General features: G+C 39.9%; 1 protein-coding gene and 1 long non-coding RNA gene across 2 annotated transcripts in view; both read right to left on the reverse strand.

Annotated features, from left to right (window-relative positions):
• The window catches only part of LOC134066374 (uncharacterized), a 7,279-nt gene extending 1,019 nt beyond the window's left edge, over positions 1-6,260 (reverse strand). Inside the window, exons 1-3 of the long non-coding RNA XR_009936416.1 lie at positions 6,210-6,260; positions 5,566-5,654; positions 5,182-5,289 (exon numbers count right to left, since the gene is read on the reverse strand). This is a non-coding gene — a long non-coding RNA (uncharacterized LOC134066374). The remainder of the gene's footprint in view (positions 1-5,181; positions 5,290-5,565; positions 5,655-6,209) is intronic.
• Positions 6,261-7,689: 1,429 nt separating this feature from the next.
• LOC134066539 (uncharacterized) lies at positions 7,690-11,845 on the reverse strand. The gene is made up of 6 exons (XM_062521903.1): positions 11,706-11,845; positions 10,756-10,980; positions 10,127-10,396; positions 9,502-9,612; positions 8,948-9,217; positions 7,690-7,712 (listed from the first exon to the last, which is right to left on the reverse strand). Exons 2-6 carry the CDS (start codon positions 10,955-10,957, stop codon positions 7,690-7,692), a joined length of 876 nt encoding a protein of 291 aa, XP_062377887.1. The 5' UTR covers positions 10,958-10,980; positions 11,706-11,845.
• Between the last annotated feature and the right edge of the window lie 5,655 nt (positions 11,846-17,500).

The following is a 17,500-nucleotide window of genomic DNA, read 5'->3' on the forward strand; positions in this document are numbered from 1 at the left end:
GGCGCAAAGTTCTCACGTAGCACTTGAAAACTCCCAACTTCTAGATTCGATTGGAACTTCACGGGATGGTTTCAAGTGCTGCTGCGTGAGAACTTTGCGCCTATCTAGTGGTGCTTCGCCTGTGATGAGGCTGAATATAGTTCCAAGTAAATATCTACCCAGGTAATAGCCTCGTTCGATTTTGCATCATGATTTGTACTCGTTTTGAACACATGGCTCCCAAAGCAGGACAATGCCCGGACGGATTTTAATCAGGTTTTTTTCACTGTTCTAACTCTGGGGGTGACTGAGACTGGCTTAATTTAATTTGTGGGTGGCGTATTCCTTTAAGAAAATAATTTATTACAAGTTTTCAATCATTTTATGTTTAAATATGCAAATGAGGCATTATCTAATTAAAAAAAATACTAATTTGCATAACACTTTAATTTGTAATATCTCGGCTTCTGAATAAGCTAGACTGTTGATTGTAACGGCTAAACCCACTGCTAAACCCACATTTCCAGGGCCAGGGAATCAAATGGTGCCAGTTACAAAGACTCCAAGACTTTACCACATTAACCAATAGAGGCATACCGGTAAGTAGGTCAAAAATGATCCGGTGTGGCTATTTTCTTGCAATTTCATTATAATGAAAAGTTGTTTGCATTTAATATTCCACGTTCCTCCAAAACCGTTTTGTTTTATCTTCCCATTGAAATGCATCCACAATATGGGTTAAACAAACTACGTATCACAAGCAGTTGGTCAGATAACTCAGAGTTCCTTTTATTGAAGAGTTCAAAATTAGTAAACGTAAAACTTGGATGTTCTGGAACTATCGACATGCACATTTAGACCACAATATGATTACAGTTTTTTTCAATCGCTAACAAGCGTTTGTCCATTCATTTGACACATTTTCAAAACTCTAAACACAGACTCTCACCTACAAAACACAATTGGCCAAATGGATAATTTTCCTCTCAAAAGCACATTCCATGTTCTTACACCACATTTTGTTACATATACACTAACTCGTCTTTTCTCTGCACACACTAACTTTATCAAAACACTGGAAACCTGACACAAAATGAAGTTATTTTGTCAAAGAATGAAGGTTGTTTTCACTTCACAAGATACATGCAGTCAATTAGAGTGCACTAGGTTTCAAAATACTGGCTACTGTTGACATTACAAAAACTGTATAGACTTTTATGTTTCAGTTTTACAGGTATTTGCATGCAAAACATGCAATCCAGCATCTTTACACTCAATGTCTTGGTTGGGAACTGTATGTCCAAATGTAATGTTCACATTCAAATGCATTCCAGTAAAAAGCAAATCTTTTTTTTTTATTTTTTTACTGTTCACTAGGCCTACAGGAGGTGCAGTATAAATACTGTTTACAGTATACTATGATAGAACAGAAAACGTTTTACAGCATTGCAGTGAACAAAAATATCCATGAAACACAAGAGCATTCTGAACAACAGCAAAAAGCCCAGATAAAAAGGGGGTGAAAAAAAAAAAGCACAATATTACTGTGTCTAATCTCTGCACCTGCTCCTCTCAGTGCTCCTGCACATCTCACTGCATCTCTCACTGGGCCTGCTCTTCTCTGGGCCCCTTACTCTTACTCTTCCTCGTCCAGACATTACAGTATTTGTCTGTTTCTGTTTCTGCTTCCAAAAAGTGTCAATGTAATAGAGAGAAATAACCCCTGCCACTGAGTCTAAGATAGACTGGAATCAGCTGTGGTTGGCCCAATTTACCCAACATAAATCATCTGTGTGTCAATTATTCGATTGTTTGTTTATTATCAGCTGAGATATATTGCTTTTGAATTGATAACATTGCAGAAGCAGAGGTTTTTATACTGTATCTAAGGTTTGGAATATTGTTTTAACTATTGTGGGATGTTGTGTGTTAACATTCGAAAATAATGCAAAAATGATTCATTATTTTGTTGGGAGGTATAGTTTGTCTGTTAAGAAAATGTAAGCATTGTGAACATGTATTCACTGACTGCATACTGTGTGAAAACAACATGAAATGTGTGAATGGTATGGCCACAAAAGACTGATGCTGTGCTAACTGTGTTTAGAGTTTTGAAAATGTATCAACTGAATGGACAAACGCTTGTTAGCGATTGAAAAAAACTGTAAGCAACCTTTTTAAGTGGACAGTGTCTATACATCATCATAATCAAGAATACACCTATGTAGTCATAAGGCCAGAACCGAGAGACTCAGGAGAAGCTTCTAACCTCAGGCCATCCGAATCATACTGTTTGTAGGCTAATCTACGTCTGTGTGTATACAGGCTAGGCCAGGGGTCGGCAACCCAAAATGTTCAAAGAGCCATATTGGACAAAAAAAAAAAAATCTGTCTGGAGCTGCAAAAAATTAAAAGCCTTATATAAGCCATATGAAGGCAACACAGGCTGTAAGTGTATATTAGCCTACTATCAAAATGACCAAGTAGGCTACAAATACATAATGAGCATTCATGATTACATGTTTTCCCTGCAGCACATCCTTGAGAGAATGACACGTGACTACTCCGATCATGTGACTACTCCATTACGATATTTGGTGCTTCAAGTTTAACATCATGTAATCACCATCCGTGAACGGTTTTCCATGCATTATCTCTGTTGCAACAAAATTTCTCCAGAAGTACTGCAATCACACTTTTTCTCTCAACTGGGTAGTCGGCTGCAAATGTAGCATGCCTTCCCTGAAAATGTCTTTCCAAATGAGCCTACTCTTTTTGTTGTTCGACAACTTCTCATTACAAAGCAAACATGCAGGCAATCCTTGCGCATTGGCAATGAAAGCAGATGATTCGGTCCATTCTGCCTTAAATCCTCTGTTCTCATCAGCTATCTTTCTCTTTTTCACTTTGGGATCCATGGCCCATGATGACACGCCCGCCGGTTTGTTTGCAACCATGAGTTTACAACAGCCACCTGCCTGTCACGGCGCCGCCCTGAAACGTGTGTCGCAGCTTGCAGGCTATCAAATCCTCATTGATAGAAATGTTGAAATTTAATATGTATTATGCACATTTTTAAAGCATTGGAAATCGTTAAGAATGTTTGTCCTCCTACAGAAATCGTATTAAAACAAAAAATGCATCCCCCCATCCACTTTCATACATTTTTGAAGACGCTCCAGGGAGCCACCAGGGGGGCGCTAAAGAGCCGCAGGTTGCCGACCCCTGGGCTAGGCCTACCCATACTCTATAAAGTCGCTCCAAAATCACGATGATGCTGTCAATATGGGACTGCAATTCATCCTGCACCACCTCGACTCCCCAGGGACATACTGTATGCCAGGATCCTGTTTGTGGACTTCAGCTCAGCGTTCAACACCATCATGCCTGAACTCTTCCATCAGAAGCTCACTCAGCTATCAGTGCCTGCCTCTACCTGTCAGTGGATCATCAACTTTCTGTCTGATAGGCAGCAGCTTGTCAGACTGGGAAGTGTCTTATCAAAAACCCGGTCCATCAGTACAGGCGCCCCACAGGGGGTTTGTCCTTTTCCTACTGCTCCTCTCCCTCTACACTAATGACTGCACCTCAAAGAGCCCATCTGTAAACTCCTGAAGTTTGCGGATAACACCACCATGATTGGTTTGATCCAGGATGGCAATGAGTCTGCTTACAGACAGGAAGTGGAGCAGCTGGTTCAGTGGTGCAGTCAGGACCACCTGGAGGCTAACCCCAAGAAGACTGTGGAGATGACAGTGGATTTTAGGAAAAGTCCCCCATCACTCCCCCCCACCCCCCTTGCCTTTCAGAATGACATTGTGTCCAATGTGGATTCCTTTAGGTTGCTGGGATCAATCATCTCTCAGGACCTAAAATGGTCTTCCCACATTGACACTGTCGAGAAGAAGGCACAGCAGAGGTTATACTTCCTCTGAGACAGCTAAGGAAATTTAATCTGACTAAGGAGCTGCAGCCCACTTTCTACTCAGCGATCATTCAGTCTGTCATCTGCACCTCCATCACTGGTTTGGGTCAGCCACAAAACGAGACAGGGCCAGACTACAACGGACAATAAAGGCTGCAGAGAGGATTATTGGAGCTGACCTCCCTTCCATCCAGGACCTGTACCTGTCCAAGGTAAGGAAAAGGGCAGCAAAAATCTCTACAGACCCCTCACACCCTGGTCACAAATTGTTCAACCTCCTTCCCTCTGGCAGACGATACAGGGCACTGTTTGCCAAAACCAGACGACACAAAGACAGCTTCTTCCACCAAGCTCTCAGTCTGTTGAACGTAAATAGCAATCACCCATACACCAAACAAAGTGAATCAACCTGTTCTGCTCAGCTACCTCATATCATGTGCACTCCAATCTTACAGTTACAATATTGTTATTAATACATCATCTTTGCTTTGTACTGCCTTGCACTATATTTATATTTAATCTTAAACCTCATACTGATACTGCACTATTCCCACTCTCTCTTCATTGTATATTGCATCCTGCGCCTTGCCAGTACCTGTTGGGTTGTCCACGACCATGGTATACCTTGACAGGGACAACAAGGCCACCCTTAGCATCTATTTATTTGTAAATGTACATACTGTATTTATTCCTTTATTCTTATACTGTATATCATTACTGCCCTTATTCTTTTTTACTGTTTTGTTATGTTATTGTTGAGTGTTGTACTTGAGTGTAACGATTAACCAGAGTCAAATTCCTTGTTTGTTATGCAAACCTGCCCAATAAAGCGGGCCAAGGGTGACAGCGTATCCGTGTGCTCAATATTGAGCACCATAACTGACAGTTGGTGTCCCTCAATGTGAATAGGTCCACGAGGGCCTCCCTGAACCTTTCCCATATCAACTGTACCATTTCGGAATGAATTCTCCATTTTGAGGTCTGTGCAGCAGTCCATAACGCTGGGCAGGTGTGCTGCATGGAGCGATAGGAAATGTTTTTGAGCTCACAGGAGAATCTTTCATGCTAGATGACCTACTGTATCTGTTTCAACTGGAGACACCCCTTGCAATTTATTTAATCTATTGTGGCTGTATTGTCTGTCCTGAGTAAGACATGACAGCCTATCAGTCTCAGCTAAATTTTATTTAACCCAGTTTGAGTGTGACCAGGTCAGTGAATTCTTGTACAGCACAGGGGTGAAATTCTAATATTATGCTGGGTAAAGTGGGCAGTACCTTTTGTCTTCTCATCTCCATCATCTTCCTTCTTCTTTTTCATCTCAGTCACCTCATCCTTAGCTCTTGTCTTCTTGATGGGCAATTTTTCCTTTTTCTTCTGTGTCACTGAGGGAAGTAAACAGAGTAGAAGTTGATATTTGCATACAAATACAGTATGTATACACGTTTACATACTGTATATGGGATACAATTGTGAAGTTTACAGACTAAATGTATGGCTAAATTCCATTGCACCCAGTTTGAGTGTGATCAGGTCAGATATTTTTTGTAAAGCCACAGGGATGGAATTCTAATAGTATGCTGATAAGCTAATATGGTTTCAGTGTGATCAAGTCAGGTTTTGTACATTCCTGGAACATATTAATCGTATACTGGCCTCACCAGAAGGTGTTGTACCGGGTTGGGACAAGGTCTGGTCCGCTGGTGGTGGAGGCATAGCAGCCGCTGGTGTTAGTGTGTAATACCGCCCTCTAGATCAACAACAGACAAACAACAATCAACATTGACTAATTTTCTCAATATTGATGACAGTGTCCATTTACACAATTTAAGGACATTTAATAACAATGACAGATTACCAATGGAAATGACTGTACCAATTTACATCAAAATGAGCACGAAACAAGCATCAACACCGACATAATGGCTGTACTGACATTGCCCGTAGCGCATGGCCAGAGCCATTTCCTGTTTTATTCATTACCGATGATGATAGATAGAATAGTATCTTTCATGCCGTTTATTCTGGTGTTTTCAAATTAAACTTTTTGAAAGACCTACCATCACCTAGATGCCTAAATGAACTTTAATATAGACATAAGGTTACCCAAAATGAAACTTTTAGAGACTGTTGTCAAACCACACGTAACACTTTCTCCAACATCGCATGTTTGCGAAATGTGGATTTCTTGGATAGACTATTAGACTAGCAGGTAAACAGGTAGAACAAGTTAATACATTCCAGAATTGCTATCAAACCTGAATAGTGCTGTGAGAATGAAATAATGAAGTATATGATCACTTACGTGCTGCTTAAAGGTTTAGTCTCTCAAGGACATACATTCGCCAGGTGTGATGGGTCACGCCTATCACGTGGTACGGGTGCCTGTAGGCGTTTCACAAACTCATTGATGTCCCTACTCAAGAAATAGTTTGCCATTTCAAACTACATCAAGTCTCTTACAGTAGACCAAGTAACTTTCAGTACAAATCATGAAGCCTATAACTGGCAGAATTTTCAGGTAAACATTTTACACAGTATTATGGCCTAATAAACTCAGAGGCATAATATGACATTACATTAAGCAGTGACTTTGTTTCAACAATTATTTATCTTCTTTTATTTCTTTCAGGAATTGAACACTGAATTGCTTACTGTATGCGTTCTGTGATATTGTATACCGTATGTGTGCATGTATGAACAGTGTGGTCAGTCTTTGTATCTTTCTGACATCTTCAATTGTCTGCCAGACCGTGTGAAGCATTGCTTTTCCTGCTGAACCTTTGGTGAGTCAGTCTGTTCTGAGTGCAGTCTCCACAGACCAATGTCATATTAAACCCTACAGAATAAAAAATGGGATGTCACTTAAGCTCATATTATGCAAGTCTAGGTAACCGACCCAATACTTCTGGCAATATAGTGTATATGGTTCAAAGAAAAAGTGACTGAGGAAGGGCTGCAAGGGCTCGAAATGTTACTTCACAAATAAATAGGAACTTTTTTGGGGAGCTCTCCGGTGTGCGGATCGCCGCTCTCTCACGCATGCTTATATAAATCAAGCATTCTGCGTTAGTCCTGGCAGGCCGCGCAGTCAAGCCCGCTGTCAGCTGCTGTCAGTTTCTTATTGGCTATTCCAAACTCAGCCCGCATCAGCTGTTCAGCTCAGCTGATTGTTCCCTTCGCTCACAAGTGGTCGCTCTCATTAGGGCGCCTTATTTAAGCTGCATCAGTCCGTTTACCATCATTGCTTTCTCTGCTCGCTGCTTTGCAACCCACCTCCTCCCCAGGTCCACCTCAAATGGTCTAACTTGTAATTTACATTGTAGGCTACAGACAAGTTGACAAACGTCATTTATTTTTGTTGACAGAATGGACAGAACTGAGTGGTGGTCATATTTTGCACATCTAGTTCTTACTACTCTTATAATATTACCACACTGCACATAGCTGTATACTGTACATGTCTTTGTACTTGTACTCTGCACAATGACAAAGTTGAATCCAATCCAATACACTTTATTTACAGTATATAGCACAATTTAAAGAAGAGGTTTCCAACGTGCTGCACACCACAACAATGATGACAACAGTAGGAAAAAAGTGATGAAAATAAAAGTAAAAAGTAAAAGTAATATAAAATGACAGTAGGATAAAAGTAATTAAATAGCATGAAGTATTAAAATAAAATAAAACAACATAGAATAGAATAGAATCAAATAAAATAAAATATGTAAAATCAAATCAGAATAAATAAATAAGTAAAGTGCACTGCCCACAAAACACATTTAACACACATCAAACACGCTATCTGTGTTAAAAGACAGTGAAAAAAGATGGGCAGAGATTTAAGATGAGAAAGTTGAATTTAATCTAATCTAACTTGTACTAGAGTAGTATGATATGGAATACATTGGATACTCTTAATCCAAGCTTGTACTATATGTTCGTTGCTATAGCTTGAATATACATTTTGTCCTTTTTGGTATACATAGAATTCACTAAAACCAATAACTGTCTTAATATTCTTTAGACCTAAATTGAAGCTCAGTTCTGCTAAATTCATCATACAAGGGGTCTTCTGATCTCTATATAAACAAGGGGAGTTTGTAGTGAATATGAACACCATTTTATGTTCACTTGTGCAGGAATTAAAAATGTCAGGAATGAGACAATCTTCACTGTGGTCTGTTTTCCTTCCTTTCTTTTGTGGAAAGTTTAGTCCTAAGAAATCTACCTTATCTATCTCACTGATATTATCAGATCTAGAAAGAACCGTCCATGTATGCTGCTTGTCCAAGGGAATGTTATAGTTTCTTACATACTTTCTATATAGTTCCTTGAATGTTTTCTCATAGTTAGAATCTGTATTAAAAAATACAGATTTTAAAATAGAATCAAACTGGCTAATTAAATTTAGTTTTGAATGGTAATATACTTTGTGCTGGTAAGAGTTAACACATAATACAAAGTTGTTCAGTGGTTCACCAGATAGACCAGAAAACTTGATGTTTGTTTCAATCTCATGCTTATTACTTAAATCAATTACTTGATGAATGACATATTCCAGACAAGGGGTATGAAGTTTTCTACCCACACAACAACTTTCTTTAAAGAGTATATACAATTTGCTTGGCTCGAAATCTAACTTCCCAATTTCATTAGTCAACCATGTTATAAATACTGACTCAATGTGATTTGTGTTTGCCAATTTAGTCTTTTTACATTTTTCCTCGGAAGGCTTCCTTTGATTGTAAGGTTTAGAGGATTTACCCTCCTTTGAAATGAATTTAGCTGCACATAGGCTTATAGACTGACCTCTTCCTTTAAGATCTTCAGATAGGCCTAGATCTTCATACAATTCTTCAATATTCTTCTCCACTTTTTTTATAAGAAAACATTCAAGACGAATAAATGGGATTTGTGGATATAAACTACTAGAATCCAACTTTTTTGGAAGGTCAAAGTACACACAGCTATACAAATACAAATGTTCATCTGGAGGTGATGTTCCTGGAGCATAAATCAATTGTAGGCTGTCCTCACCAGAAGATGACGTGCCGGGTGGGGATGAGGTCCGGTCCGCTGGCAGTGGAGGTGCAGCAGCAGCTCGTTGGCCTGCAGTAGCAACAGGCTTTGGGGCAGAGACAGCCTCGTCGTCAGCAGGCTGGGAAGCTGTAGGACACTTGGAGATCCCACAGCCCTGGACTAGAGGCAAGGACGGGTTAGGTGGTGGCAGACCCGTTAGGGCACTTCCCGGGTGTGACTGCTGACTGGCAGCTTGGGCAGCAGGAGCGTTCGCGTCATGAACAAGGACTGGACAAAAAAAAGGACATACTTCAGCTTCATTGTACACTGATGGGTTATAGTAAGAATGGGTTGTTTATCTCATTTTACATGACACATGATCACAATAAAACACATGTCCTGAGCTAACTGTGGAGCTGAGAGGGATGAGATATGGAATACAATTGTGACATTAACGGAATAAATTTACGGCTAAACTTAATTACACCCAATTTGAGAGTGATCAGGTCAGTGTTTTTTTGTACAGCACAGGGATGGAATTCTAATGTTATGCTGGGCACAGTGGGCAGTACCTTTTGTCGTCGCATCTCCATCATCTTTCTTTGTTCTTTCAGTCCCCTCATCCTCTGCAATATGGGTTGTCTTGTTGATGGGCGATGATTTAGATATTTTCCTCTGTGTCACTGAGGGAAGTAAACAAAATATAAGTTGATACAGTATATACATACAAATGGCCTCCACTTTGATAGGATAATTATTTCACAACCTTAAGCATATAGCATACACCTAAAAAGAAAACAGAAACAATGGTGACCTCAGTGGTGGTTATGACTAGTAGTAGTATGGAGTACAATACAGTAAAGTAAACTGTAAGTGGTAAATGGACTGCATTTATATGGAGTTCTTCTACTGCTCTGAACACTCAAGGCACTTTACCATTTCATATGTCACATTTCATGCCTCACACAGGAGGTCTGAGACATGAACACTTTAGAGACAAACCAACTTGCTCCACCACACAGGCAGGGGAAGGGGCACCTTAAGATGCTGGGAACTTTCTTTGGCAAGCACACATGGGGCCTTTCCAAAAACGTATCCCTACCCACTCTTCCCTGTTTAAGGAGTGCCTTCTGGTGGGAAAACAATGTGAATTTTTGTACCCTCCTGAAGCATATATTAATTTTATGCTGTCCTCACCAGAAGATGACGTGCCGGGTGGGGATGAGGTCTGGTCCGCTGGCAGTGGAGGTGCAGCAGCAGCTCGTTGGCCTGCAGTAGCAACAGGCTTTGGGGCAGAGACAGCCTCGTCGTCAGCAGGCTGGGAAGCTGTAGGACACTTGGAGATCCCACAGCCCTGGACTAGAGGCAAGGACGGGTTAGGTGGTGGCAGACCCGTTAGGGCACTTCCCGGGTGTGACTGCTGACTGGCAGCTTGGGCAGCAGGAGCGTTCGCGTCATGAACAAGGACTGGACAAAAAAAAGGACATACTTCAGCTTCATTGTACACTGATGGGTTATAGTAAGAATGGGTTGTTTATCTCATTTTACATGACACATGATCACAATAAAACACATGTCCTGAGCTAACTGTGGAGCTGAGAGGGATGAGATAGGTTACAATTGATGGCTCATAAGGGTAGGAGCAGGCTTCACTCAAGAGTTATAATATTTTTAGAGTGCTGACCAAAGTATAAGTTACACAGATGTGTTTCGGTGTGTGAGGAAGGCAATTGATGGCTAAATTCCATTCCTACTCTACAAGAGAAGTTCAATGAAGATCTCCGGTGAATATGTAACTAATGTAATAGCTAAAAACATTTACTTACTGTGTATGGGAAAAGACCATAGACAAGACATCCATCTTTCCTTTAGTTCTCCAGAAGCTTTATTACCATCATCTTCCTTTTCCCTTCTCTCAGCAGCGTCCACATTAGCCGTAACTTTCTTGGCCCCTCTTGGTCTGAAGGAGTCTTTAAAGTATTCAATAATGATGCCGCATAGTCCTCTCGACTCTCCTCTTCCATCCATCTTCAAATGGGCTTCTATTTGGTCTAAATATGTAAAGATATTAAGTGCACTTGTTTTACTTGTACTATGAGTTTACTGTTATAAACTAAAAAGTGGGCCAATTCAGTCCAAACAAGTATTAAATAGTACATTTACAAGTATACCACAAGTACATTTATACTAAACTTACTTCATAAAGTAAACTTGGAAATTATACTTCAACTGCACTTAAAGTTTAAGGAAATGTATGGGATAGTTTGCGATGGCGATGCCAACATGACCATAGACTGCACATAGCCCGCCCCTTCCGCTATCAAAAGCCGGCGAAATGGCTGCCCTGACTGCCAGAAGCACATGGCCGGAGCTACTACCTGTTCTATTCTTTCAAAATGGTGTTTGGACCATTATGAATGAACCATTTTGTATATTTTTTTCCGTTTAATCCAGTGTTAACAAATTAAACTTTAAAAGAATTACTGTCACTTAGATGCCTTAATGAACCTTTATAGTATAAGGTTGCCCAAAATAAAACTTTTAGAGAACGATCTCAAACCGCACGTGACATGTTCTAGAACATCGCATGTTTGAGAAATGTGGATCTCTTGGATAGACTATTGGACTATAAGTGATTTTGAAATCATAGCCAGGTATAGTCTATAATGCAGGTAGACAGGTAGAACATGTTAATACATTACGGAATAGCTATCAAACCTGAAATAGGTTACATGTTTGAGAAAGTACTGTAAGAATGAAAGTATAGATCACTTACCTGCTGCCGACAGGTTCAATCTCTCTCAACGTGAACTGGAACAAGCTCAAACGTCTCTTCTTTAGTTATCCTTACGTTGTTATCGACAACGACAACATATGTCCTAAAATTTCCCTCAGGAAGAATAAAGTATATCTCTCTCTATCTATCTATCTATAATATGAACAAGCAACACAGTCTCTTCTATGTCTGCCCAGCAAATGCCAATGATAACAGGAAGCACTGAAGGTAAGGACAGGTTGTTACAGTCGCCAGGTACTGTGATGGGCCCCGCCTATCACAGTGCATGGTAGTCAAGTCAAGTCAAGTCAAGTTTATTTACACAGAGGTCATTCAATGTGCTTTACATAAACAAAAACCAAACAGGAATAGCAGATAAAAGCATAGATGAGCAAAGAGTAGTAGTAATAATAATAATAGTAATAATAATAAAATAAAGTAAAAAATAAAAAGAAAGCAATAAAGAATAATTAACATAAAAGACTTAAGGTGGAATAACTAGAAGACAGGTCTGTTTTTAACAGATAGACTTTGCCAGAGTCTAATTTAGCAAACCAGTGATAGTGATCCTTCTCAAACACCCAGAGCTGTTGCTACTCTTTGGAGATTCGTTGACGTAGGCCCATCTGTGTGCGCACACAGTATTTCCTTTCTTACTGGGGAGACCTTAATGTCCAGGGCCAATAGCTCAGCCGTCCCTGACGCTGACTAACACCCAACAAAAACTATCCCCAAACAGGGGCCCTACTCACCTGAATCTCCCTTTGCCCAACCAGGGGCAGAAGGAACAAACCAGTACTACTCACCATGAGTGCAATTCTCTGGCATGTTGAGGGATCACACACATCAGGTTTCAATTTCCAAAAACAAAATCAAACTTATAAGGAAAGCATAACATCATTTAAAAATAAAGATTTATACAGAAAGCATAAAAGACTCGAGGTGGAATAATTAAAAGACATTTAGCAGAAAGCATCTGAGAACAATTTTGTCTTAAGTCTAGATTTAAAACTGGCTGCAGTTTGGGCCTTTTTAATGTCATCCGGAAGTTGGTTCCAAAGCTGAGCTGCATAGCAGCTAAAAGCTGCTTCGCCATGTTTAGTTCTAACAGCGGGTTTTACTAACAGGTTTTTCTCCTGAGACCTGAGAGGACGAGAAGGTGTGTACTGCTGAAACATGTCTGATAGGTATTTAGATCCTGCTCCATTTACTGATTTATAAACAAGCAGTAGTGCTTTCAAGTCAATTCTGTGACTTACTGGAAGCCAGTGCAGAGATTTAAGAATTGGAGTAATGTGCTCAGTCCTTTTCGTTTTTGTGAGAACCCTAGCTGCTGCATTTTGAATCACCTGAAGCTGTTTGATAGTCTTTTTAGGAAGGCCTGTAAACAGTCCATTGCAGTAATCAACCCTGCTAGAGATAAATGCATGAATGAGTTTTTCTAAATCATGTTTTGACATTAGCCCTCTCAGTTTGGCAATATTTTTGATATTTTTGGTACGGGTGCCTGTAGGCGTTTTACAAACTCATTGATGTCCTTACTCAAGAAATAGATTGTCATGTCAAACTACATCAAGTCTCTAACAGTAGACCAAGTAACTTTCAGTACAAATCATGAAGCCTGTAACTGGCAGAATTTTCAGGTAAACATTTTACACAGTATTATGGCCTAATAAACTCGTAGAGGCATAATATGCCATTACAAGCAGTGACCTTGTTTCAACAATTATTTATTTTCTTTTATTTCTTTCAGAAATTGAACATTGAATTGCTTACTGTATATGCGTTCTGTGATATTGTATATGTGTGCATGTATGAACAGTGTGGTCAGTCTTTGTATCTTTCTGACATCTTCACTTGTCTGCCAGACCGTGTGAAGCATTGCTTTTCCTGCTGAACCTTTGGTCAGTCAGTCTGTTCTGAGTGCAGTCTCCATAGATGGTTTGGAGTGACACCTGGCTGTATGTTTATACCCTTACAAAAATGAACCATGTTTTTTGGTAACCATGATAACCATGGCTTATTACTATATTGATTTAAAAAAGCACCATGCCCCGTGTGAGGATCAAATTAACAACCTTAAGATTAGGAGATTGACGTGCTACTAACTAGACTTAGGCCAATGGACATCTGTAGAGGTTTGTCACCATAAAGTGTCCAAAAGCGCCAATAACAGGGGGTCACTTGCGCTTCAGTCTGGTTGGTGCTCACAGAAAAGGACACAGGGATCAGTAGAGAGAACCAAGGTCAAACCAGGACCAAGGAGTGAGACCGGAGCACTCATACTTTAATGCTTTTAATGGTGCAAGGTGACTAACGTTTTTACACCCATGCGTCTTCTTCAGAGTCTAAACTTTCTTGACTCTGAAGAAGACGCATGTCCAAAAGCGCCCATTAATGTGCTGGTTCGAATCTTGCCGTGCACATTCATATTTTCATTGAAATGATGCTATTATTGTTGTATGGAATGACACTGACGTGTCACACATGCAATGGTATGAACATTAACTAAGAGAAATTAAGATGATACACACATTCATTTTTCATTTAATGTCACGTGTCATTTGCTCTGACAATACCTTTGCATTGAAGTTCTTGTTTTTAATTGAAATATTGTTTTAAAGGATAAATACAATCTGCTCGCTAGCTGGCAACTAGTGAAAGATGAAGGCACGGAGAGGGACAGGATTGTTTAAAATGAATCTTTTCTTAACTGTTAGCTGCAATGTAGTATTATGCATTCTCATTTTTTTGTCTTGTATACTGTAAAACTTGAAATAAAAGTCTGGAAATGGAAGTTTGTTCTATGTCCGTGTTATTTTTGATTGCCGATTTATTATTTATTGGGTAGCCTATATATGGGTAGGCAAATATTCACAGTGTTAACTGTTAAATTTCATAATTTTTGGCTGAGATCAAATTTTGTCTGTAAGGAATTAAATCCCACATAAAAGCAGGGTCAGTTAGATGATTAAGGAAAATCAAAGCCCTGGTGCTGGAGCAGGAAGGGGCCATCCCCGAACTGTGCTTGGCTCCTCAGTTCCAGTGAAAGGAACTCGGAATGCTTCAGCATTAGCCAAGAGATTTTGGACAATTACATGCTTCCAACTTTGTGAGAGCAGTTTGAGGATGGCCACTTCCTGTTCCAATATGACTGTGCACCAGTGCACAAAGCAAGGTCCATATAGACATGGATGACAGAATTTGGTGTGGATGAACTTGACTCGCTTCACCCAAAAGAACACCTCCTAATCTTTGTGAAAAGCCTTCCCAGAAAAGCTGTTATACATACTGTAGCTGCAAAGGGTGGACCAATATTATGTTAAACCCTATGGAATAAAAATAGGATATCATATGCGAGTCAAGGTAACCGACCCTATACATTTGGCCTGATTGGCTGATGTGTATGAGACCTCTCTACGCAAAGAGAAACCACCATGGAGAAAGACAAAACCTCATTTCAGACTTTCAGTATTTATAGATTTTTAAGCTACATTTCTGAATGAACATTTCTGAATTAGCCAACCCCCCACTTGTTTCCTAATACTAAATATTGTCCTTGACTGATTGAATTATTGAATCAAAACTCAAAAGGCTAAATGATGTAGCCCTTAACCATGTATTGGCTGAATTACTTACCAATGGCAATCTTTAACCTCTATCTGGTAATAACCAGATTTTCAGTCAAGACCGGAAAACCATCTTGATGCAGTCAAAGCCATGAAAGCGTCCTGAAGACTTGGAAGAGCATATGTGTCCTTTGCTATTCTTCGATCTAACTTGCAGTAGTCTATGCACAATCTAATGTCTCCATTCTTTTTCTGTACCCCGAAAAAAAAGGAATTATAGTCCTTCACAAAGGAATTATCGTCCTTCCCACCATTGAAGACTTATTCATCGAAACAAACCCATATTTTTTTTAAAGCAATGAAAAACAAAAAACCTGTTTTTGTTCTCTTATGGTCTATAACTATTGTGATATTGGACAACTAAACAGGGTACTGCCCCAGTGTTCAAATTTTTAGAAAATAATATGGTAGGCTTAAGACAGGAGAGGGGTTTAAAAAAAAGTGGTGCTCATTAAATACAGGCATTTTCAGCCTTTTTTAGGACACGTCTATCCACATTTGAAGAGCCATATCTCAGAAACTAAACAAGATACCAAGCTAAAATGTTGGTTTTCCTCTAATGAGACATGGAGGAACATTTTGACCAAAAATCAGGAAAAACTGAGGACCATGGTGTCGGACCTGTTCCAACTGATATGGAATTGCCCATACGGCGGCCATCTTGAATTTTTGGACAAAATTTAACATGCCCCAAGTCTTAATCTGTTTCAATAGGGGTTCTGACCAGGAATCCATTGAGAAAACTTTGACAGAAAACTAGGCCCAAAAAGTTGAGCAAATGACCTGTCTAGTAGTCTTTCTACAGCACATCTATGTGATCATGCCAACTAATACATGGAGCTGTGAGGGAAGGTCTTGGACAACCAATGCTAGTTGGCACTTCCATATCTACTCTTATGAAGTCTTTAGGGAATGGTGACTTTCACATACTGTATCTCAGATATGGGACAGCTTGACCATTAGCTGACATTTGGGAAATTTTTTCCAAAGTCCAGTTTAAAGAGTTGTGACCATCATAGACCTCTGAAGTTCGCCTACAAAAAAGCCACCATTTTTGCCCAAAAAAGGAAATCTGGTATCTTGAGATGTTTTCTATGAGAGAATAACACGGGGATCTTGAATTATCGCACCTGTTAAACTCTTGCGGGGATGAAGAAATTGGAAATGCAGATGGTTTGCGCTACACAGATTTGTCCTCTGCCTTTGAGTGGATACTGTGATCTTCGGTTGGTAAAGATGACACACTTTGATCTTTGCTACCCCAGAGTAAACTTGCAATACAACTGGCCATAGGCAGTTCGCTTCAATTAACACCTTATATGGGCAAAGATGGCAGCTTTGGTTCCATTTTGTAGGCGAATTTCCAAGGTCTATTGGACTCTCATTCACTCTGTTTTCTCTGGAATTGTCTTGTCTTGTCAACCACTAATGCAGGATTAGGCTATACAGGATTTTGCTGTATGTCCATCTTCACCACATTTAAAGCAGTGCTATCGTCTAGGCTGGACAATGTGTTGCTTGTTTGTAGGTTTAGGTTTTGCTTCAGCTTTTGAGTTCTGATTATCTTTTTGTGGTTTGACACCACTGGTCTTTGCTTTGGATGTCTACTATTTTTCAGTCAGAGTGGCAGGCTGGTTTAGTGTTCAGTGGAGCAGTGACTGAGCTAAGCTGGGTAACCTCCTCTTTTTGGCAAGAACATGATATCTGGGAATTTATTGTAGCATGTTGCTTGCTACCTACTGTAGGTGCTGTTTCATTTGTGTGGCTTTAGAGTCATTTGTTCTCTTTAGCGTATAGTGTCAGCAGCTCTGTGAATGGTGGTGGGTCTTGTTTTTTTTCTATTCCAACTGCAGTTCTGTAATTAATGTGTCATCCCAACATCCCCTGCAGAATTGCCATAAGAAATGCTTATTCACATCAGCAGGTGGCACTCCGCCACGTTTAACGGTAAGAGTCAAGGCAATTTGACTTAACTTGACACTGTAGGCAGACTGATGGCTTTTCACTAGTGTTCTAGAAAGTAAGTAGAAAGTAAGAATGAACTTAGCAAATAACTCATTGCCATCCTCCATGGTGGAGAAGGCTGAATCTAATAATTTGACATAATCTCCTGGTGGAGATCCTTCCTGAGTTCACTGAGTTGATAATAACAGCTGGTGGGTATTG

Source organism: Sardina pilchardus, chromosome 19 (assembly GCF_963854185.1).
Source record: "Sardina pilchardus chromosome 19, fSarPil1.1, whole genome shotgun sequence".
Taxonomy (NCBI): Eukaryota; Metazoa; Chordata; class Actinopteri; order Clupeiformes; family Clupeidae; genus Sardina; species Sardina pilchardus.

Excerpts from the sequence above, each read along its gene's own strand:
- LOC134066539 (XM_062521903.1), bottom strand. The coding sequence starts at position 10,957 with ATGGATGGAAGAGGAGAGTCGAGAGGACTATGCGGCATCATTATTGAA. Across the intron at positions 10,397-10,755 it reads ATGGTCTTTTCCCATACACA|TCCTTGTTCATGACGCGAAC; the intron begins GTAAGTAAATGT and ends TTTTTTGTCCAG. Across the intron at positions 9,613-10,126 it reads ACCCGGCACGTCATCTTCTG|TGACACAGAGGAAAATATCT; the intron begins GTGAGGACAGCA and ends TACTTCCCTCAG.